The sequence below is a fragment of the Pelecanus crispus genome, chromosome 1 (assembly GCF_030463565.1).
Source record: "Pelecanus crispus isolate bPelCri1 chromosome 1, bPelCri1.pri, whole genome shotgun sequence".
Taxonomy (NCBI): domain Eukaryota; kingdom Metazoa; phylum Chordata; class Aves; order Pelecaniformes; family Pelecanidae; genus Pelecanus; species Pelecanus crispus.
In genome coordinates this window covers 78,844,345-78,858,718 of record NC_134643.1, presented here as the reverse complement: position 1 = coordinate 78,858,718, position 14,374 = coordinate 78,844,345, and the positions used below count along the sequence as shown (strand labels likewise).

The window sequence follows — 14,374 nt, the reverse complement described above, 5'->3', positions numbered from 1 at the left end:
GCCCATGTCTGGGTTTTGCTGGGATGAAACCAGAGTGCATCTTTCTGTGCCTAGCTTTTTATGAAAAAAATCATGGCGTCCAGGCTTTATGTGGGGAAAAAAACCCAGCGGTTCCTAGTGTCTGGGCTACACTAGAAGGAAGCACGTTGCATTCTTACTGACGCCCTGCTCATCCAGATCTGGCAACCAACACCGTATGGTGCACTGTCAAAAGCATCAACCCCCCTAGGCCAAACAGTCGCCCTTAAAAATCAGGATTGCTCTGGACACATTTAACATCTTGGTAGTCCCAAGTTTCTCATGAAGCACCTAATGTTTTTATACTCTCCATCATCATCTATACTGATAATCTGTGGTCCAAGATACCAGGGTTGCAAATACTAATTCCTAAATAGCAGCTTTTGTGCTTTGCAGCTTGCATTTCAAAATGTCTGCTCCCTGCTTTATGGTAATACTAGCGTAATTACCATTTAAGGCAGTTAAATTTTCGTTAGTGAGTAGAGGCTCAATCTGGCACTTGAAATCTTGCCCTTGGAGCCCAGGAGAGTTAAAGCATCAGTTTCTGAGACAAAACAGTGTCCCATTTCTTCTATGCAATTAAAAATAACCACTGAGTTTTAGATAGGAATAGAGGTCAAAATACCCAAGTGCTATTGAAAATATTTAACCACACACAAATGGTACATATTTAACAGGCCTCAGAGACTGGCATGTTATGCAAACCAATGAAGCTCTCATGGTTTACTTTGCAACTAAAACATCTTAAGCAGAACCACAATCTAATCGTGTAAAGGTCATATATAAGACCACAGATGGCTACAGGTAAACACGCTAAGTTAATGCTGGCTGGCATTCACTCAGACCTTACTCCAGCATTCTCAAAGTACTTTGAAACTATTGATTAACCTGTTTTATAAAGTAGGGATATCTCTAGCTTGTAGTAATTTTTACAAAGGGTGAGGTAGAACAGAAGGTCAGGGCTGTAACCAGAAATGGAAAGGCAGGATCTGGGGCCCCAGTCTTTTAATTTCTAGATAGCTCACCTTCTCATTAAACAGAGTCATGTATAGACAACAAACATAAACTGTAATTGGGAGTTCTCCAATTAAACAAATCCATTCAAAAAGCTAGATGCATATTTTCAAGAAAATTATTTTAGGATACTAAACAAGCAACTGCATGAAATTTAGCTTTCTTATTGAGTTCTGAGATCTTAAAGAACTCTACATTTTGAAGTCTTGACTAGGTTCATAAGCATTTTCTAAAGGACTAGATTCATCATGCAAGGGCAAAAAAAGATTCACCATGGAAAGTTCACCAAAGTTCTGTATTTTTTTAGAGATTACATTACTGTGATGTAGAAAGAAACTGAGATTGATTTCCCAGAGAGGCTATGACAAACCTCTCTTTTCAGGGTGAATGAAGTATAGACACAAAAAGAAATGCTAAAGAACAGTAGTGATCACTAGGCACGGGTTTGTACTACAGCCTCCAATCTAGGCGGCAGCTAGTTTAACCCACATGAAATAGCTGTTTCTCTTCCTAAGTTTTCTGACTGGTGGGCTGGCTAATGTGACTTTGTTACTTCTGCATCTGCTGTTCTGATAGACTAATGAAGCGTGACTTATTATTGCTATTATTGTTGTTGTTGCTGTTTCCACTGGACATGACATCAATTAGCATGGCAACTTCATTCAGCATTGCATAACAAGCAAAAAAACCAGTTTGGCTGGAAGACTTTCATTAAGACTTTCTCCCATATGGAGTAAGCAAAGATCTTCAAAGGACCTTACAACACTCATCTTCCAGGACCATAAGGGGGTGGGAGATGAGTTAGCAACACTGTGAAACATGTAGTGTGGAAGTTTAGATATAACCTGAAGATGCATAAAAGACGGAAAGCAATCTTTTTTCATGAAGAATAGGTCATGCCAGATAGCTTAGACAAGTTGTGCAAAATGACAGGATTAGCGCACAAAGGGAATGCGGCAGATTTGATTTTACAGAAACATTATTTATGGGTTAGTGGGTGGACAAAAGTTTTCTCAACAGATTTTTACAGATTTAATCATACACAGAGAGTTCAAATGGTTTCCTTTAGCCTCTACTTAGTGCTACTTTATAGATAGTGTTTTGCTTTAATTTAATTTATCTAGACTTTAATGAGACTTTTGGTACTTTACTGCCTGGAAAATTATTACTGACACTGGAAATATGGTGCATGGTTACGAATATTGCAATGAAGATATGAAGTTGCCAGACATATTGTAAACAGAGCATAATTACAGTATTTACAGTTGAACATCAAAATGGGAAGAGATGCCAAGTGGCATTTCTCAGAAGTTAATATTGGGACTGATACCATCTAATATCTTCCCTAATAATTTGGAAAATGAAGTAAATTGTACATTGACTGAATACACAGTAGACACAAGAGGAAGATGAACTACAACACAGCAGGTGGGTAGGTTGAAAAAAACCCAGAAAGATCTGGAGATCTAAGAGGGAGAGAGAGAAGGGTGCATTTAAGAGGAAAGCTATTTAATGTAGACAAATGTAGAATAATAAGCTCAGAGAAAATTAACACCCATCTCAAGTAACCAAATGGGAAAATGCCAATTTTCATTAAAAAAAAAATCCAAGAGATTTCACAGTTTATTCACACTGAAAATTCACATTGGGGTACATGCATCAGGTTTGACAACTTGTTTGCTACATTCCAGCCTGATGTGATTTTAAAAGAAAGAATAAGAGATACCCTTAAAAACCTGCCTTTTAAGATAAATTTTTACTTATTTTAAATGTATACTGAATGCTCATAAAAGACCCAGTTTACAGTCCTGTTAGCAGAAATAACATAGTAGTAATGTAACATAAGTAAGAAACACAGAAGCAGCATAGAGCTCCAAGGTGGAGGTCAGGAAGCCAAAGTCCATCTGTCTCCCATACTGTCAAGGAGTTCTAAGTGTTCACTCTACGCAGTTGAGCAAAATCCATGAAATAGTAGGTTGACACTGATTTGTTGACTTTCATTTACAAGCTAAACTATACCTTGAGGAAAGCTATTACTGTATAAAAGAAAGTAAGATTCTGAGGGATATTAAAAAAAAAAGCCTAAACAAATACTGAAACAAGCTTGCTGCCTTAAATGACTACTGTATACACTAATGAACCTTAAATATTATCTGCAGGATGGAAGTTGTAAAAAGAATGTACCCTTGCAATAAAATTAACCTGTAATAATATAAACTCACTAAGTATAGAAAACATATTTTATGACACAAAAACCCCCTACATGGGCTGTGTTAGAGAACTGCTCCTGACTGAGAGTTTTAAGAGCATACTATCTTTTTCCCATCATTATTTGGTTAACAAAACCCATAGTACATTATTTTGTCACAGGAATGATTCATTACAAGAAAATATAAAAACTTTATCAAACTGAGTATGACTTTTCTTCCTAACACAGCAATCCAAATATAGCTGATGCATACGAAATGGCTGATGTGATAGCAATCAACAATATTTTTTTAATGTATGCTTAAAAACCTGCTTACCAAGGGGAGCCATATATTCTGAATCCCCTCACCGTCACTTCAGAATCTTGAAGATAGATGCAGTTTGTTAGAAGAGACTGTACATTTTCATAGCTCTCTGGCTTCAGCTTAGAAACAGAGGGGAAATAGTAAAAGTCCTGCTTGATTAAGTCAGCCATGAATTCCTGGTCAAAGGTCAATTCATGATTTCCTGCTATCACAATCTTGTATTCATAGGGCAGGCTACCTAAAACAGTGAAAAACAAACAAATTACTTGTTTTATGGAAAATCTGATAAAAGAAAACAGACAGACTCACAAACTATTATCGACTCATATAATACGTTCACATATTTGAAACAATCGAGCGTATCCCTACTACATGTTACTGCAACTCCTGGTGGTTTTGGGTAAATGACATTACTGTCTTTTTCAGGGCACACTATGATTTAGCACGCTTAGCATTAATGTGTTGAAACTACTTTCAACTCATCAACCTTAAAAACCAGTCTGCAGACTTCTGCTCTACTATTTACTTCTAGTTAATTGCCATTTGTGCTGCAAGTATCACTTACTGTGACAGTGATGATAACTCTTTGACAGAAATTAGGGTTCAAAGAAGATTGGCCGTAACGCTTCATAAAATAATGTCAGCTCTCTTCTCCCAGAGCTGTGGTCTTTATCAGCTTGTACTGAGGAGGTCTTAACAGCGTCGGAACTTGGGTCAGCCAGCGGGGTTTGCTGCCCTCTTTGCCCTGACATTAAGATCAAGCCTTCAAGCAAGACAGGGATTAGGTTTAGCTGTCAAAACTCCACATCCCCCAGAGGTCTCGCAGTTTGCCTCTATCCCATGTTTTTTCCTGCTCCGCTTTCTCAGTGACTTCCTTAGATCCATGGACTGTAATTTTAAGTGACTCATGTTCAAGAATATTTTACAATCCATGTTTAGTGAAAAACCTTACAACAACCTCCTGCTGAAGGCAGAAATACATATGCCCACACACGTGGGTTCTTCCTGAGGGAAGCACTGCAACAGAAACTTTCTACCTGACTCCACATTTGGTTATCAATTGGATTCTGCCCTTGAGAGCAGGCATCACCTGTCTCAAAAAGCTCAGTAGAAACCTTCTAAGTATATCTGAGAGGAAACAAAGACAGAAACTGTGTAAAGCTGCATTCATTAGCTTTGCTTCTGCACTATTAATTTGCATCAGGATGAAGACAGTCAGAACAGGAGATTGGGAGCAGAAAGAAATATTTTATTGAAAATGAGACCCACCTTGCACAGCAGCAATCTTGTCAGTTTTTATTTTAAAAATGTATTGTTGATAACATAGAAAGCTTTAGTGATGACCCCAAGCCTAGCCTAGAGGTAGGATATTTAGAGAATGTAAAACACCAGTCAATATGCAGTGGCAAAAGTTGGCATGAGTAGGACTTAAGAATAAAATGCAACAGCGTGATTCAGAGTTACGGAAACAGAAGACAGAGAACAGTGCTAGCCCAGAGGAGATGCCACATGGCTGAACTCATTATTTGCCAAATGAAAAGATCTGGGCAACTCCAAAGTATACGTTTCAGACACTTGTAACACCTGTATTAGGAAAGCCGATTGTACAGGTTCCAGTCTTTCCTGTGGACCCAATACACATGTGCCTCTAGAAGATTTACTAACAGAAACTCTTTTCAGATATTTATAATTACATGTTGAATGTTGGAGATTTAATTATTTACCTGAAAGACTACTCGAGATGTAAATTTTGTCATTTTTGCTTCTGAAATGTTTAGCATTTTGCAGATGCGTAATCCGTCTCTACAAGTTTTCCGGGTGTGTGCACACATACACCCACAAGCTTAAAATGTTACTTACATGCTACAGTATGTATGGGCATCTACAGGCCTTAAAGCATTCTTGGGAAATAGGAAAATAAAGAAATCCTGTATGCCGCAATAGTGTTAACAATTCCATTTCTGTTCTGTTTTGTAAATCTTTTCCAGCTCATCTGATCCATCCATCTAGCAGCCAAGAACCTGTACGAGCTGGTTATAGTTGTTGCTTCCACTAATGTATTTATGTCATGTTGCTGTCTGTGGGTGTTACTTAGGCAAATTAGCAAATTACTCTAAATGTACAGTTACATTTATTATAGTGGCGGCCAGAAGCGCTGCTGTAGTTAGAGGTCTGTCAGCTTTTCAATTAACAACTGTGTTTTTGATGAGTTTGCAGCCCATTTTTTTTCCCTTTCATTCCATACCAGGCGGCAACTTGCTAAACCTATTTCCCTCGCTTTGTCTCCACAAGCCCTCTTTACCCTTTAAATCTTAATTTTTTATCTACCTTTAAATCTTAATTTTTTGTCTAACATGGATTTTTTTTGCTGCTTACACATAAATTTAACAATATTTTGTTTAAACTTTGTTCCTTAGAAGACTTACGAACGTGCTTCACTTTTCACTCCAAGTGTTCTCAAAGTGCAACCTTAGGTATAAATCTTTGAAACCTTGTTCTTGTCTGGGCACCGCTGTCATGAACTGCATGTGTAAGATGCCAGTTGAGTGGCTGCAGATGAAGACCCTCAGCTAGCAGACCACAATATTGATTATGCATTTCCCATTTTCCCTGCTTCCAGTGCAATCCATATTTACCAATGCTCACTCTGGTCCACATGCAGAAGTCAACATGAATGCTAAACATCTCTTTGCACTAAAGGCATGGTCCTCCTACCACTGACCTCAGAGGGACCTACACCACCTTACTGCAGAAGGACCACAGTCTACCATGGTGTGTCAGCACAATCCTGAGAAATGTTGAATGTTTCAAGTGCCTTTTATAGCATTAAGATCCACCAAACGTTAGCAATATCTGATCAATATTTACCTAAAAACTACCTTAAAGCAGCAACTCTTTCCTACTTCTGGCCTACAGCTTGTTACTTTTCCTTTTTATATGTTATCATTTGAATTATTTTGTATTTTCTTATTCCATTATGTCCTTTGAACCCAAATACATGGTTTTCCATCCCTAGGCACAGACTACTGCACAATTTGTAGCCTTGGCTTGGTCCTTGGCTCTCCAAGAGCACATAGTCTAATAGCTCTTGTATGGCTGTGTTTCTACATGTGGCCATAGCTTCAGAACAACCACTTTTCCATCTATTATTTTTTCTGCCACCAGCTCTTGATCAGAGATAATTCAAACACTTCCAGACTGAACAGTTTATTCCCACACCTGCTAGTGGGTGCTAATGACAAGCTGGGTAGAAAAGACATCAGGTAAGTTTCCTGTCCCCTGTTAAACAAAATGAGCCAAGAATGTTGAATTCCCACTCCTGCAGGTTGTCATGGCTTCTATAACAACTGCAGTTTGCAAAGAAAGATTGCTACGAAAGACAGCAGTGGCTAAAACGTACCCATTGCAGTGGGTTCTTTTTGTCTTCTATTTACAAACTCCATGAAAACAAGCCTTAGTAAAGACACTGGCTAACATTTTCATTTGCTAAGCTGTTTTCCTTTTTTTTCTTCTTCTTTTCCAAAATAGCCACACGCTAAACATTAAGTTCCCTGACTGCTCATCCGTGAGGGCACCAATGGTACCACTAGAGCAACACTGAGCATATCAAGGGTGACTGACAGCCCTGAGATAGCAGTGAGGGGGATGCTGCCCTGGTGGTATCTCCTCAGTCCTCCCAGTGAGGGGGCTCACTGTGCAGGTGGGAATGGATGCATCCCACAGTCAACATGACGCTGCATGGCTGGTGCTGCAAGCAGGGCTCCAGCATCTACGACCACGGGACCCTTTTTGAAGAACAAGGACTGCTGCGCAGGGATGACATTCCCCTGGCAAACTGGGGCAAGAGCGTCTTTGCCAACAAGTTCACTAAAACAGTGGAAAGAGTTTTAAATTAGGTGTGTTGGGGAAGGGTTGTCATGCTGTGAAAAGAAGTGAAGGCATGGAGGCAGTGAGGAAGCAGCTGGGGGACAACGGGATGGCAAAGGCTCTTGCATTACCCTTGTAAAAGCAGCCTCACTGGGGCTCCTCTCAGGTACCTGTATGCACACACACACACACACACAGAGAGCATGGGGTACAACCAGGAGGAAGAATTCCATGCACAGTGGAAAGCTGTGACATCTCTGAGAGTATGGAGACATGGTGGCATAGCTCACCTGACTGGAGTGCTGCAATGGATGGACACAGGCCTATCACCTGTCTATCACAGGTCTATCACCTTTGAAAAGTCAGGGGGGTTGGAGAAGTTCTCAATGGAAAAAGGCAAATGTCCCACCCACCCTCAAGAAAGGCAAGAAGGGGAATCTGGGGAACTACAGGCCATCAAGCCTCACATCAGGCCTGGGAAAATTATGGAACAAGTCTCCCACAAATTAATTTTCCAAGCACATGAAAGTCAGGAAAGTGATTGGGAACAGCCATCATTGATTTAACATGGGTAAATTGTACCTGACTAACGCAGTTGCCTTCTATGAGGAGATGACTGGCTCTGTGGGTAAGGGAGAGCACTGGATGTTGTTCGCCTTGATTTTAGCCTTTGACACAATCTCCCATCGCATCCTTATAGCCAAATTGGTGAGATAAGGATGGATGATAAGGTGGGTCGAGTATCGCCTGGCATACTGGGCTCAAAGGGCTACGATCAGTGGTACCAAGTCCATCTGGCAGTCAGTCACTAGAGGTATCCCTCAGCTAGTGATGTTGGGGCCAATACTGCTTCCCTTCTGTACTAACAGCCTGGATGATTTGATGGAGTGCACTTTTCAGCAAGTTTGCAGACAATGCCAAATTAGGGGCGGGGATCTGCTGATCCACTCTGGAGGGCATGTCTGCTATTCAGAGGAACCTCCAAAGGCTGGAAAAATGGGCTGACAGGAACCTTATAAACTTCACCAAAAGCAAAAGCAAAGTCCTACACCTAGGATGGAGTAACTTCATTCAACAAGACTCAGCAGTGTGTCTTTGTGGCAAAGACAGCCAACCATATCCTGGCCTGTATTAGTAACAGTGAAACCAGCTGAACAAAGGGAGTGAACTTTCTCCTCTATCTAGCACTTGTGAGATGACATCTGGAGCGTGGTGTCCAGTTCTGGGTTCCTCAGTAAAAGAAAAACTAGCGACAAACTGAAGCAAGTCCAGCAGAGGGCCACAATGGTTGAGGAATGTGGCATATGGGGAGAGACTGAGATCTGAGTCTGTTCAGCCTAGAGAATCATAGAATCATAGAATCGTTTAGGTTGGAAAAGACCTTTAAGATCATCCAGTCCAACCATTAACCTACACTACCAAGTCTACTCTAAGCCAATCAAGGGTAGACTAGACTAAACCATGTCCCGAAGTGCCACATCTACCCGTTTTTTGAACGCTTCCAGGGATGGTGACTCCACCACCTCTCTGGGCAGCAGCAGAAGATGAAGGGAAGACCTTACTGCTGTCTGCAACTACCTGATCTCAAGATAAAGAGAAGGCAGAGCTAGGTTATTCTCAGAGGTGCACACAGATACAAGAAGAGGTAACAGACACAAGTGGGAACATGGTATAAGGAAAGCATTTTACCATGAGGATGGTCAAAAAGTGGAATAGGTGCCCAGACCAGCTGTGAAATCTCCACCCTTGGAGATAATCAAAATTCAACTGGACAAGGTTCTGAGCAGCCTGCTCTAACTAGGCCTGCTTTGAACAGGAGGTTGGACTCAATGACCTCCAGTGGTTCCCTCCATCCTGTGTGATTCTAGATTTCTGTAAGTCTACACTGGAAAACAAACAAGAATTTTAAAGAGCCTGCAATACTGAAAGAAATTAAAAACTCATTTCGTGTTGTGATTCTAATGGAACAAATCTATGGTAGACAAGCAATTTAACAAGACTAGAGAGTATGTTCCATTAACTTTGGTACAAGTTTCTCGTACTATCTATTTAGCAGATGTGTAGGACTAAATACCCAACTGATAGCCAATTAACATTTGATGCTAGCATATGGCTTTGCTGGTGGGCAGGTAGCAAACTTGGTATTAATACAGAAGCTCTACGTATACAAAGATATTAAAGAAAATTTATGGCTGTCACAGGAATTCTGCACACATACACAGGACAAAAATCATTCCTCAGTAAAATTAAGGCAGCAAGCATGTAAGAAATAGATCTGCCCTTCAGGAGTGCCAAGAAACACATGCAAGAACATATGCTATGGGAGTCAAAGACGTATTTTCAAACCAAAAAAAAGGAAAAGTTATGAATTTGGGGGAAAGCTACATTTTTTTCTGATCTCTTATTTTGACTAGGCAAAACAAGTGTTTTTGCCCAAAGACCAGGGATCCCCCTGTTCCTGGCACCTCAGCAGCTTTTGCTAAAATATCCCTATAACCTGGAGACAAACTACAACTAGAATTGGTTGGAAAAATTTTACCTGAACAGTTTTCTGTGTTAAAATTATTAAAATACCACTTGGATGGAATGGGATATATTTGGAAATTCATGTAGTGATTTTGACATTGCCAAGGAAACAAAATGAAGCAAAATGTCAGTTTAAAATATTTTGGGGTGAATAAAAATTTCATTTCTAAGCAAAATTTCACTTTTTTTCCTAAAATAAGGGTTTTTTTCCTCCCATAATGTCTAACTTGTAAGAAATTAAAATTCTTTTCCCCCATAATCAACCTCTAGCCACTTCATCCTATTTGGATTTGGATCAACAGAAATGTTCACACATCAAAATTCTGTCAGAAACACACTGGCTCCAATTCAGTCCTAGGCTTCAGGCCTTTCTCTTTCAGGCCACATCCAACTTTTGCCTTCTGCTGATTTGGAATGGGTCTCTAAGCCACCATCTACTCTTTCAGCCTACATGGGATGAGAGGTTTTTCCCTTCCTTTTCCTTCTTCTCTGCTATATGGTTCTTCATCTTCCATGCCTCATTTTTCCCTCTCCTTTCCTTTTTGTAATCTCCCCCTGTATGGAGAAAAATGCTGGAGACACATTATCTTGCACTTAATTTAGCAGTTTTAGCAAAGGGTATATTTTTCTTACAGAATCAAAACTTGTAGAAGCATGATGCTTTAGACTTCTGTATGCTTGTCTCTCAACATAGCTCTGGAAATGCCCAACATATTCAAAAGTCATTTACTATACTCAGCAGAGGAGTAAAGGCCTCAAAGATAATTATGTTCCCTTGAGCTTCCTGAAACTAAGTGTCTAAGACTAATGCCCAGTCTGAAGGAAAGGCTTCAAAGGAATGAGACATCTTAGATGTCATCTTATGAGACACCTAAGAACCCACAGAAGGTCTACAAGACAAAATCCAAGAAGTCAGGCAGCAGTGGTTCTGCTCCCAGAACAACTCATCACACAAAAAATTCTGCTCTAAATCTCCTAAATCAATGTAATTTATTATTCTTTGAGATTATTTCACTATCAAAAAGCCTGGGTTATCATATTTAGCTTATAGAATCATACAATGACAGAATCGTTTACGTTGGAAAGCACCTTTAAGATCATCAAGTCCAACTGGTAACCTAGCACTGCCAAGTCCACCACTAAACCATGTCCCTAAGCTCCACATCTACACATCTTTTAAATACCTCCAGGGATGGTGACTCAACCACTTCCCTGGGCAGCCTGTTCCAATGCTTGACTACCCTTTCTGTGAAGAAATTTTTCCTAATTTCCAACCTAAACCTCCCCTGGCACAACTTGAGGCCATCTCCTCTTGTCCTACCACTTGTTACTTGGGAGGAGAGACCAACACCCACCTCACTACAACCTCCTTTCAGGTAGTTGTAGAGAGCAATAAGGTCTCCCCTCAGCCTCCTCTTCTCCAGGCTAAACAATCCCAGTTCCCTCAGCTGCTCTGCACAGGACTTGTGCTCTAGACCCTTCACCAGCTTTGTTGCCCATCTCTGGACATGCTCCAGCACCTCAATGTCTTTCTTATACTGAGGGGCCCAAAACTGGGCACAGTATTCCAGGTGCGGCCTCACCAGTGCCGAGTACAGGGGGAAAATCACTTCCCTAGTCCTGCTGGCCACAGTATTCCTGATACAAGCCAGGATACTGTTGGCCTTCTTGGCCACCTGGGCACACTGCCAGCTCATGTTCAGCCGGCTGTCAACCAACACCCCCAGGTCCTTTTCGGCCAGGCAGCTTTCCAGCCACTCTTCCCCAAGCCTGTAGCATTGCATGGGGTTGTTGTGAGCCAAGTGCAGGACCTGGCACTTAGCCATGTTGAACCTCCTACCGTTGGCCTCAGCCCATCGATCCAGCCTGTCCAGATCCCTCTGCAGGGCCTTCCTTCCCTCAAGCAGATCAATACCCCTCACAACTTGGTGTCATCTGCCAACTTACTGAGGGTGCACTTGATCCCCTTGTCCAGATCATTGATAACAGAACTGGCCTCAATACTGAGCCCTGGGGAACACCACTTGTGACCAGCCACCAACCGGATTTAACTCTGTTCACCACAACTCTTTTGGCCTGGCCATCCAGCCAGTTTTTTACCCAGCAAAGAGTATACCAGTCCAAGCCATGGGCAGCCAGTTTCTCCAAGAGAATGCTGTGGGAAACACTGTCAAAGGCTTTACTAAAGACAACATCCACAGCCTTTCCCTCATCCACTAAGTGGGTCACCTTGTCATAGAAGGAGATCACGAGTCAAGCAGGACCCGCCTTTCATAAACCCATGCAGACTGGGCCTGATCACCTGGTTCTCCTGTACGTGCTGTGTGATGGCACTCAAGATGATCTGCTCCATAACCTTCCCCACCACCGAGGTCAGACTGGCAGGCCTGTAGTTCCCCAGATCCTCCTTCTGGCCCTTCTTGTAGATGGGTGTCACATTTGCTAACCTCCAGTCAACTGGGAACTCCCCAGTTAACCAGGACTGCTGATAAGTGATGGAAAGTGGCTTGGTGAGCGCTTCTGCCAGCTCCCTCAGTTACCCTTGGGTGGATCCCACCTGGCCCCATAGACTTGTGTGTGTCTAAATGGTCATTCTGCTCCTGTCCCTGTCTCCCAGCTCAGGGGACTGGGTACCCAGAAAACAACTATTAAAGACTGAGGCAAAGGCGGCATTAAGTATCTCAGCCTTTTCCTCATCCTTGTCACTATGTTTCCTCCCACATCCAATAAAGGATGGAGATTCTCCCTAGCCCTCCTTTTGTTGCTAATGTATTTATAGAAACATTTTTAATTGTCTTTTATGGCAGTAGCCAGATTAAGTTCTAGCTGGGCTTTGGCCCTTCTAATTTTCTCCCTGCATAACCTCAAGACATCCTTGTAGTCCTCCTGAGTTGCCTGCCCCTTCTTCCAAAGGTCATAAACTCTCCTTTTCTTCCTGAGTTCTAGCCAAAGCTCTCTGTTCAGCCAGGCTGGTCTTCTTCCCTGCCAGCTCGTCTTTCAGCACATGGGGACAGCCTGCTCCTGCATCTTTAAGATTTCCTTCTTGAAGAATGTCCAGCTTTCCTGGACTTTTTTGCCCCTCAGGACTGCCTCCCAAGGGTTACTGGTTGACTCTGTCAACCAGGCTCCTAAACAGGCCAAAGTCTGCCCTCTGGAGTCCAAGGTAGCAGTTCTGCTGACCCCCCTCCTGACCTCTCCAAGAATCGAAAACTCTACCATTTTGTCATTGCTATGCCCAAGGTGGCCTCCAACTGTCACATCACCCACAAGTCCTTTTCTGTTCATAAACAACAGGTCCAGCACAGCACCTTCCCTAGTTGGCTCACTCACCAGCTGTGTCAGGAAGTTATCTTCCATGCACTCCAGGAGCCTCCTAGACTGCTTCCTCTCTGCTGTATAGTATTTCCAGCAGACATCTATAAGTTGAAGTCCCCCACAAGAACAAGGGCTAGTGATCATGAGACTTCTCTCAGCTGCTTATAGAAACTTCCGTCTGCGTCTTCATCCTGATTGGGTGGTCTATAGCAGACTCCCACCATATCTGCCTTGTTGGCTTTCCCCCTGATTCTTACCCATAAACACTCAACCCTATCGTCACCATCATTAAGCTCTAGACAATCAAAACACTCCCTAACATACAGGGCTACCCCACCTCCTCTCCTTCCTTGCCTATCCCTTCTGAAGAGTTTATAGCCATCCATTGCAGCACTCCACTTGTGCGAATGAGTCATCCCACTGTGTTTCCATGATAGCCAGATGGTATTACCATCTTACTAACTTCTTAACTACATATGTGGAGTTTGTCAGTTATGGCAAGCCCTCCTCAGAAAGTTTCTTAGCCTTTGTTTGCTTAGTATAAGAATCTGATAGTAGTTCTGGTAATACAACGTGCATAAGAATAAATATATTGTTTAGCTAGTAACATCCTTTGTTTATTCCTTTCATTACTGTAGATTACTAATTAAGAAAATAAACTGAACATCTAATTTTTTGCATGTTTATGCACCAATTACAAAATTATTACAGCAATTCTTAACTTCTAAACTACAGTAGGTCCTTTTTATGGTGAACATAATTTTTACAAAATAACTTGAAATGCTGGGGAACCATTACTTGAACTACAAACTGCATAATGCAAAACACTGAACAATACGCCTTTGTTTGCTATTTCTCCGCATTTGAGTTTGTTCAAAGTAGAATTCTGTATCCTTAAAGGTTCATCCTGTTCTATCAGCAAGTCGTCTTCTCCGTAAATTAGAACAACACTGCAAATAATTCAAAAGCAAATGCATGATGTTTATACTCCAGGCTCCTCTTGTACTAAGGGGTTAGGCATCTTTATCAACCGGTGACCTCCTTTGCAGCTTGCAATTGTTATCAACTTGCAACCTCACCAAGATAAATGCAAACTTGTACAAGCAGATGTGCTTTGCTTC

The 14,374-nt window shown here is 41.6% G+C and overlaps 1 protein-coding gene across 1 annotated transcript in view; it reads right to left on the bottom strand.

The window, feature by feature from the left end:
- Positions 1–14,374, bottom strand: part of MPPED1 (metallophosphoesterase domain containing 1) — a 51,381-nt gene that overhangs the window by 23,355 nt on the left and 13,652 nt on the right. Inside the window, exon 3 of the mRNA XM_075727244.1 lies at positions 3,558–3,783. Coding sequence (XP_075583359.1) covers positions 3,558–3,783 — 226 coding nt within the window. The remainder of the gene's footprint in view (positions 1–3,557; positions 3,784–14,374) is intronic.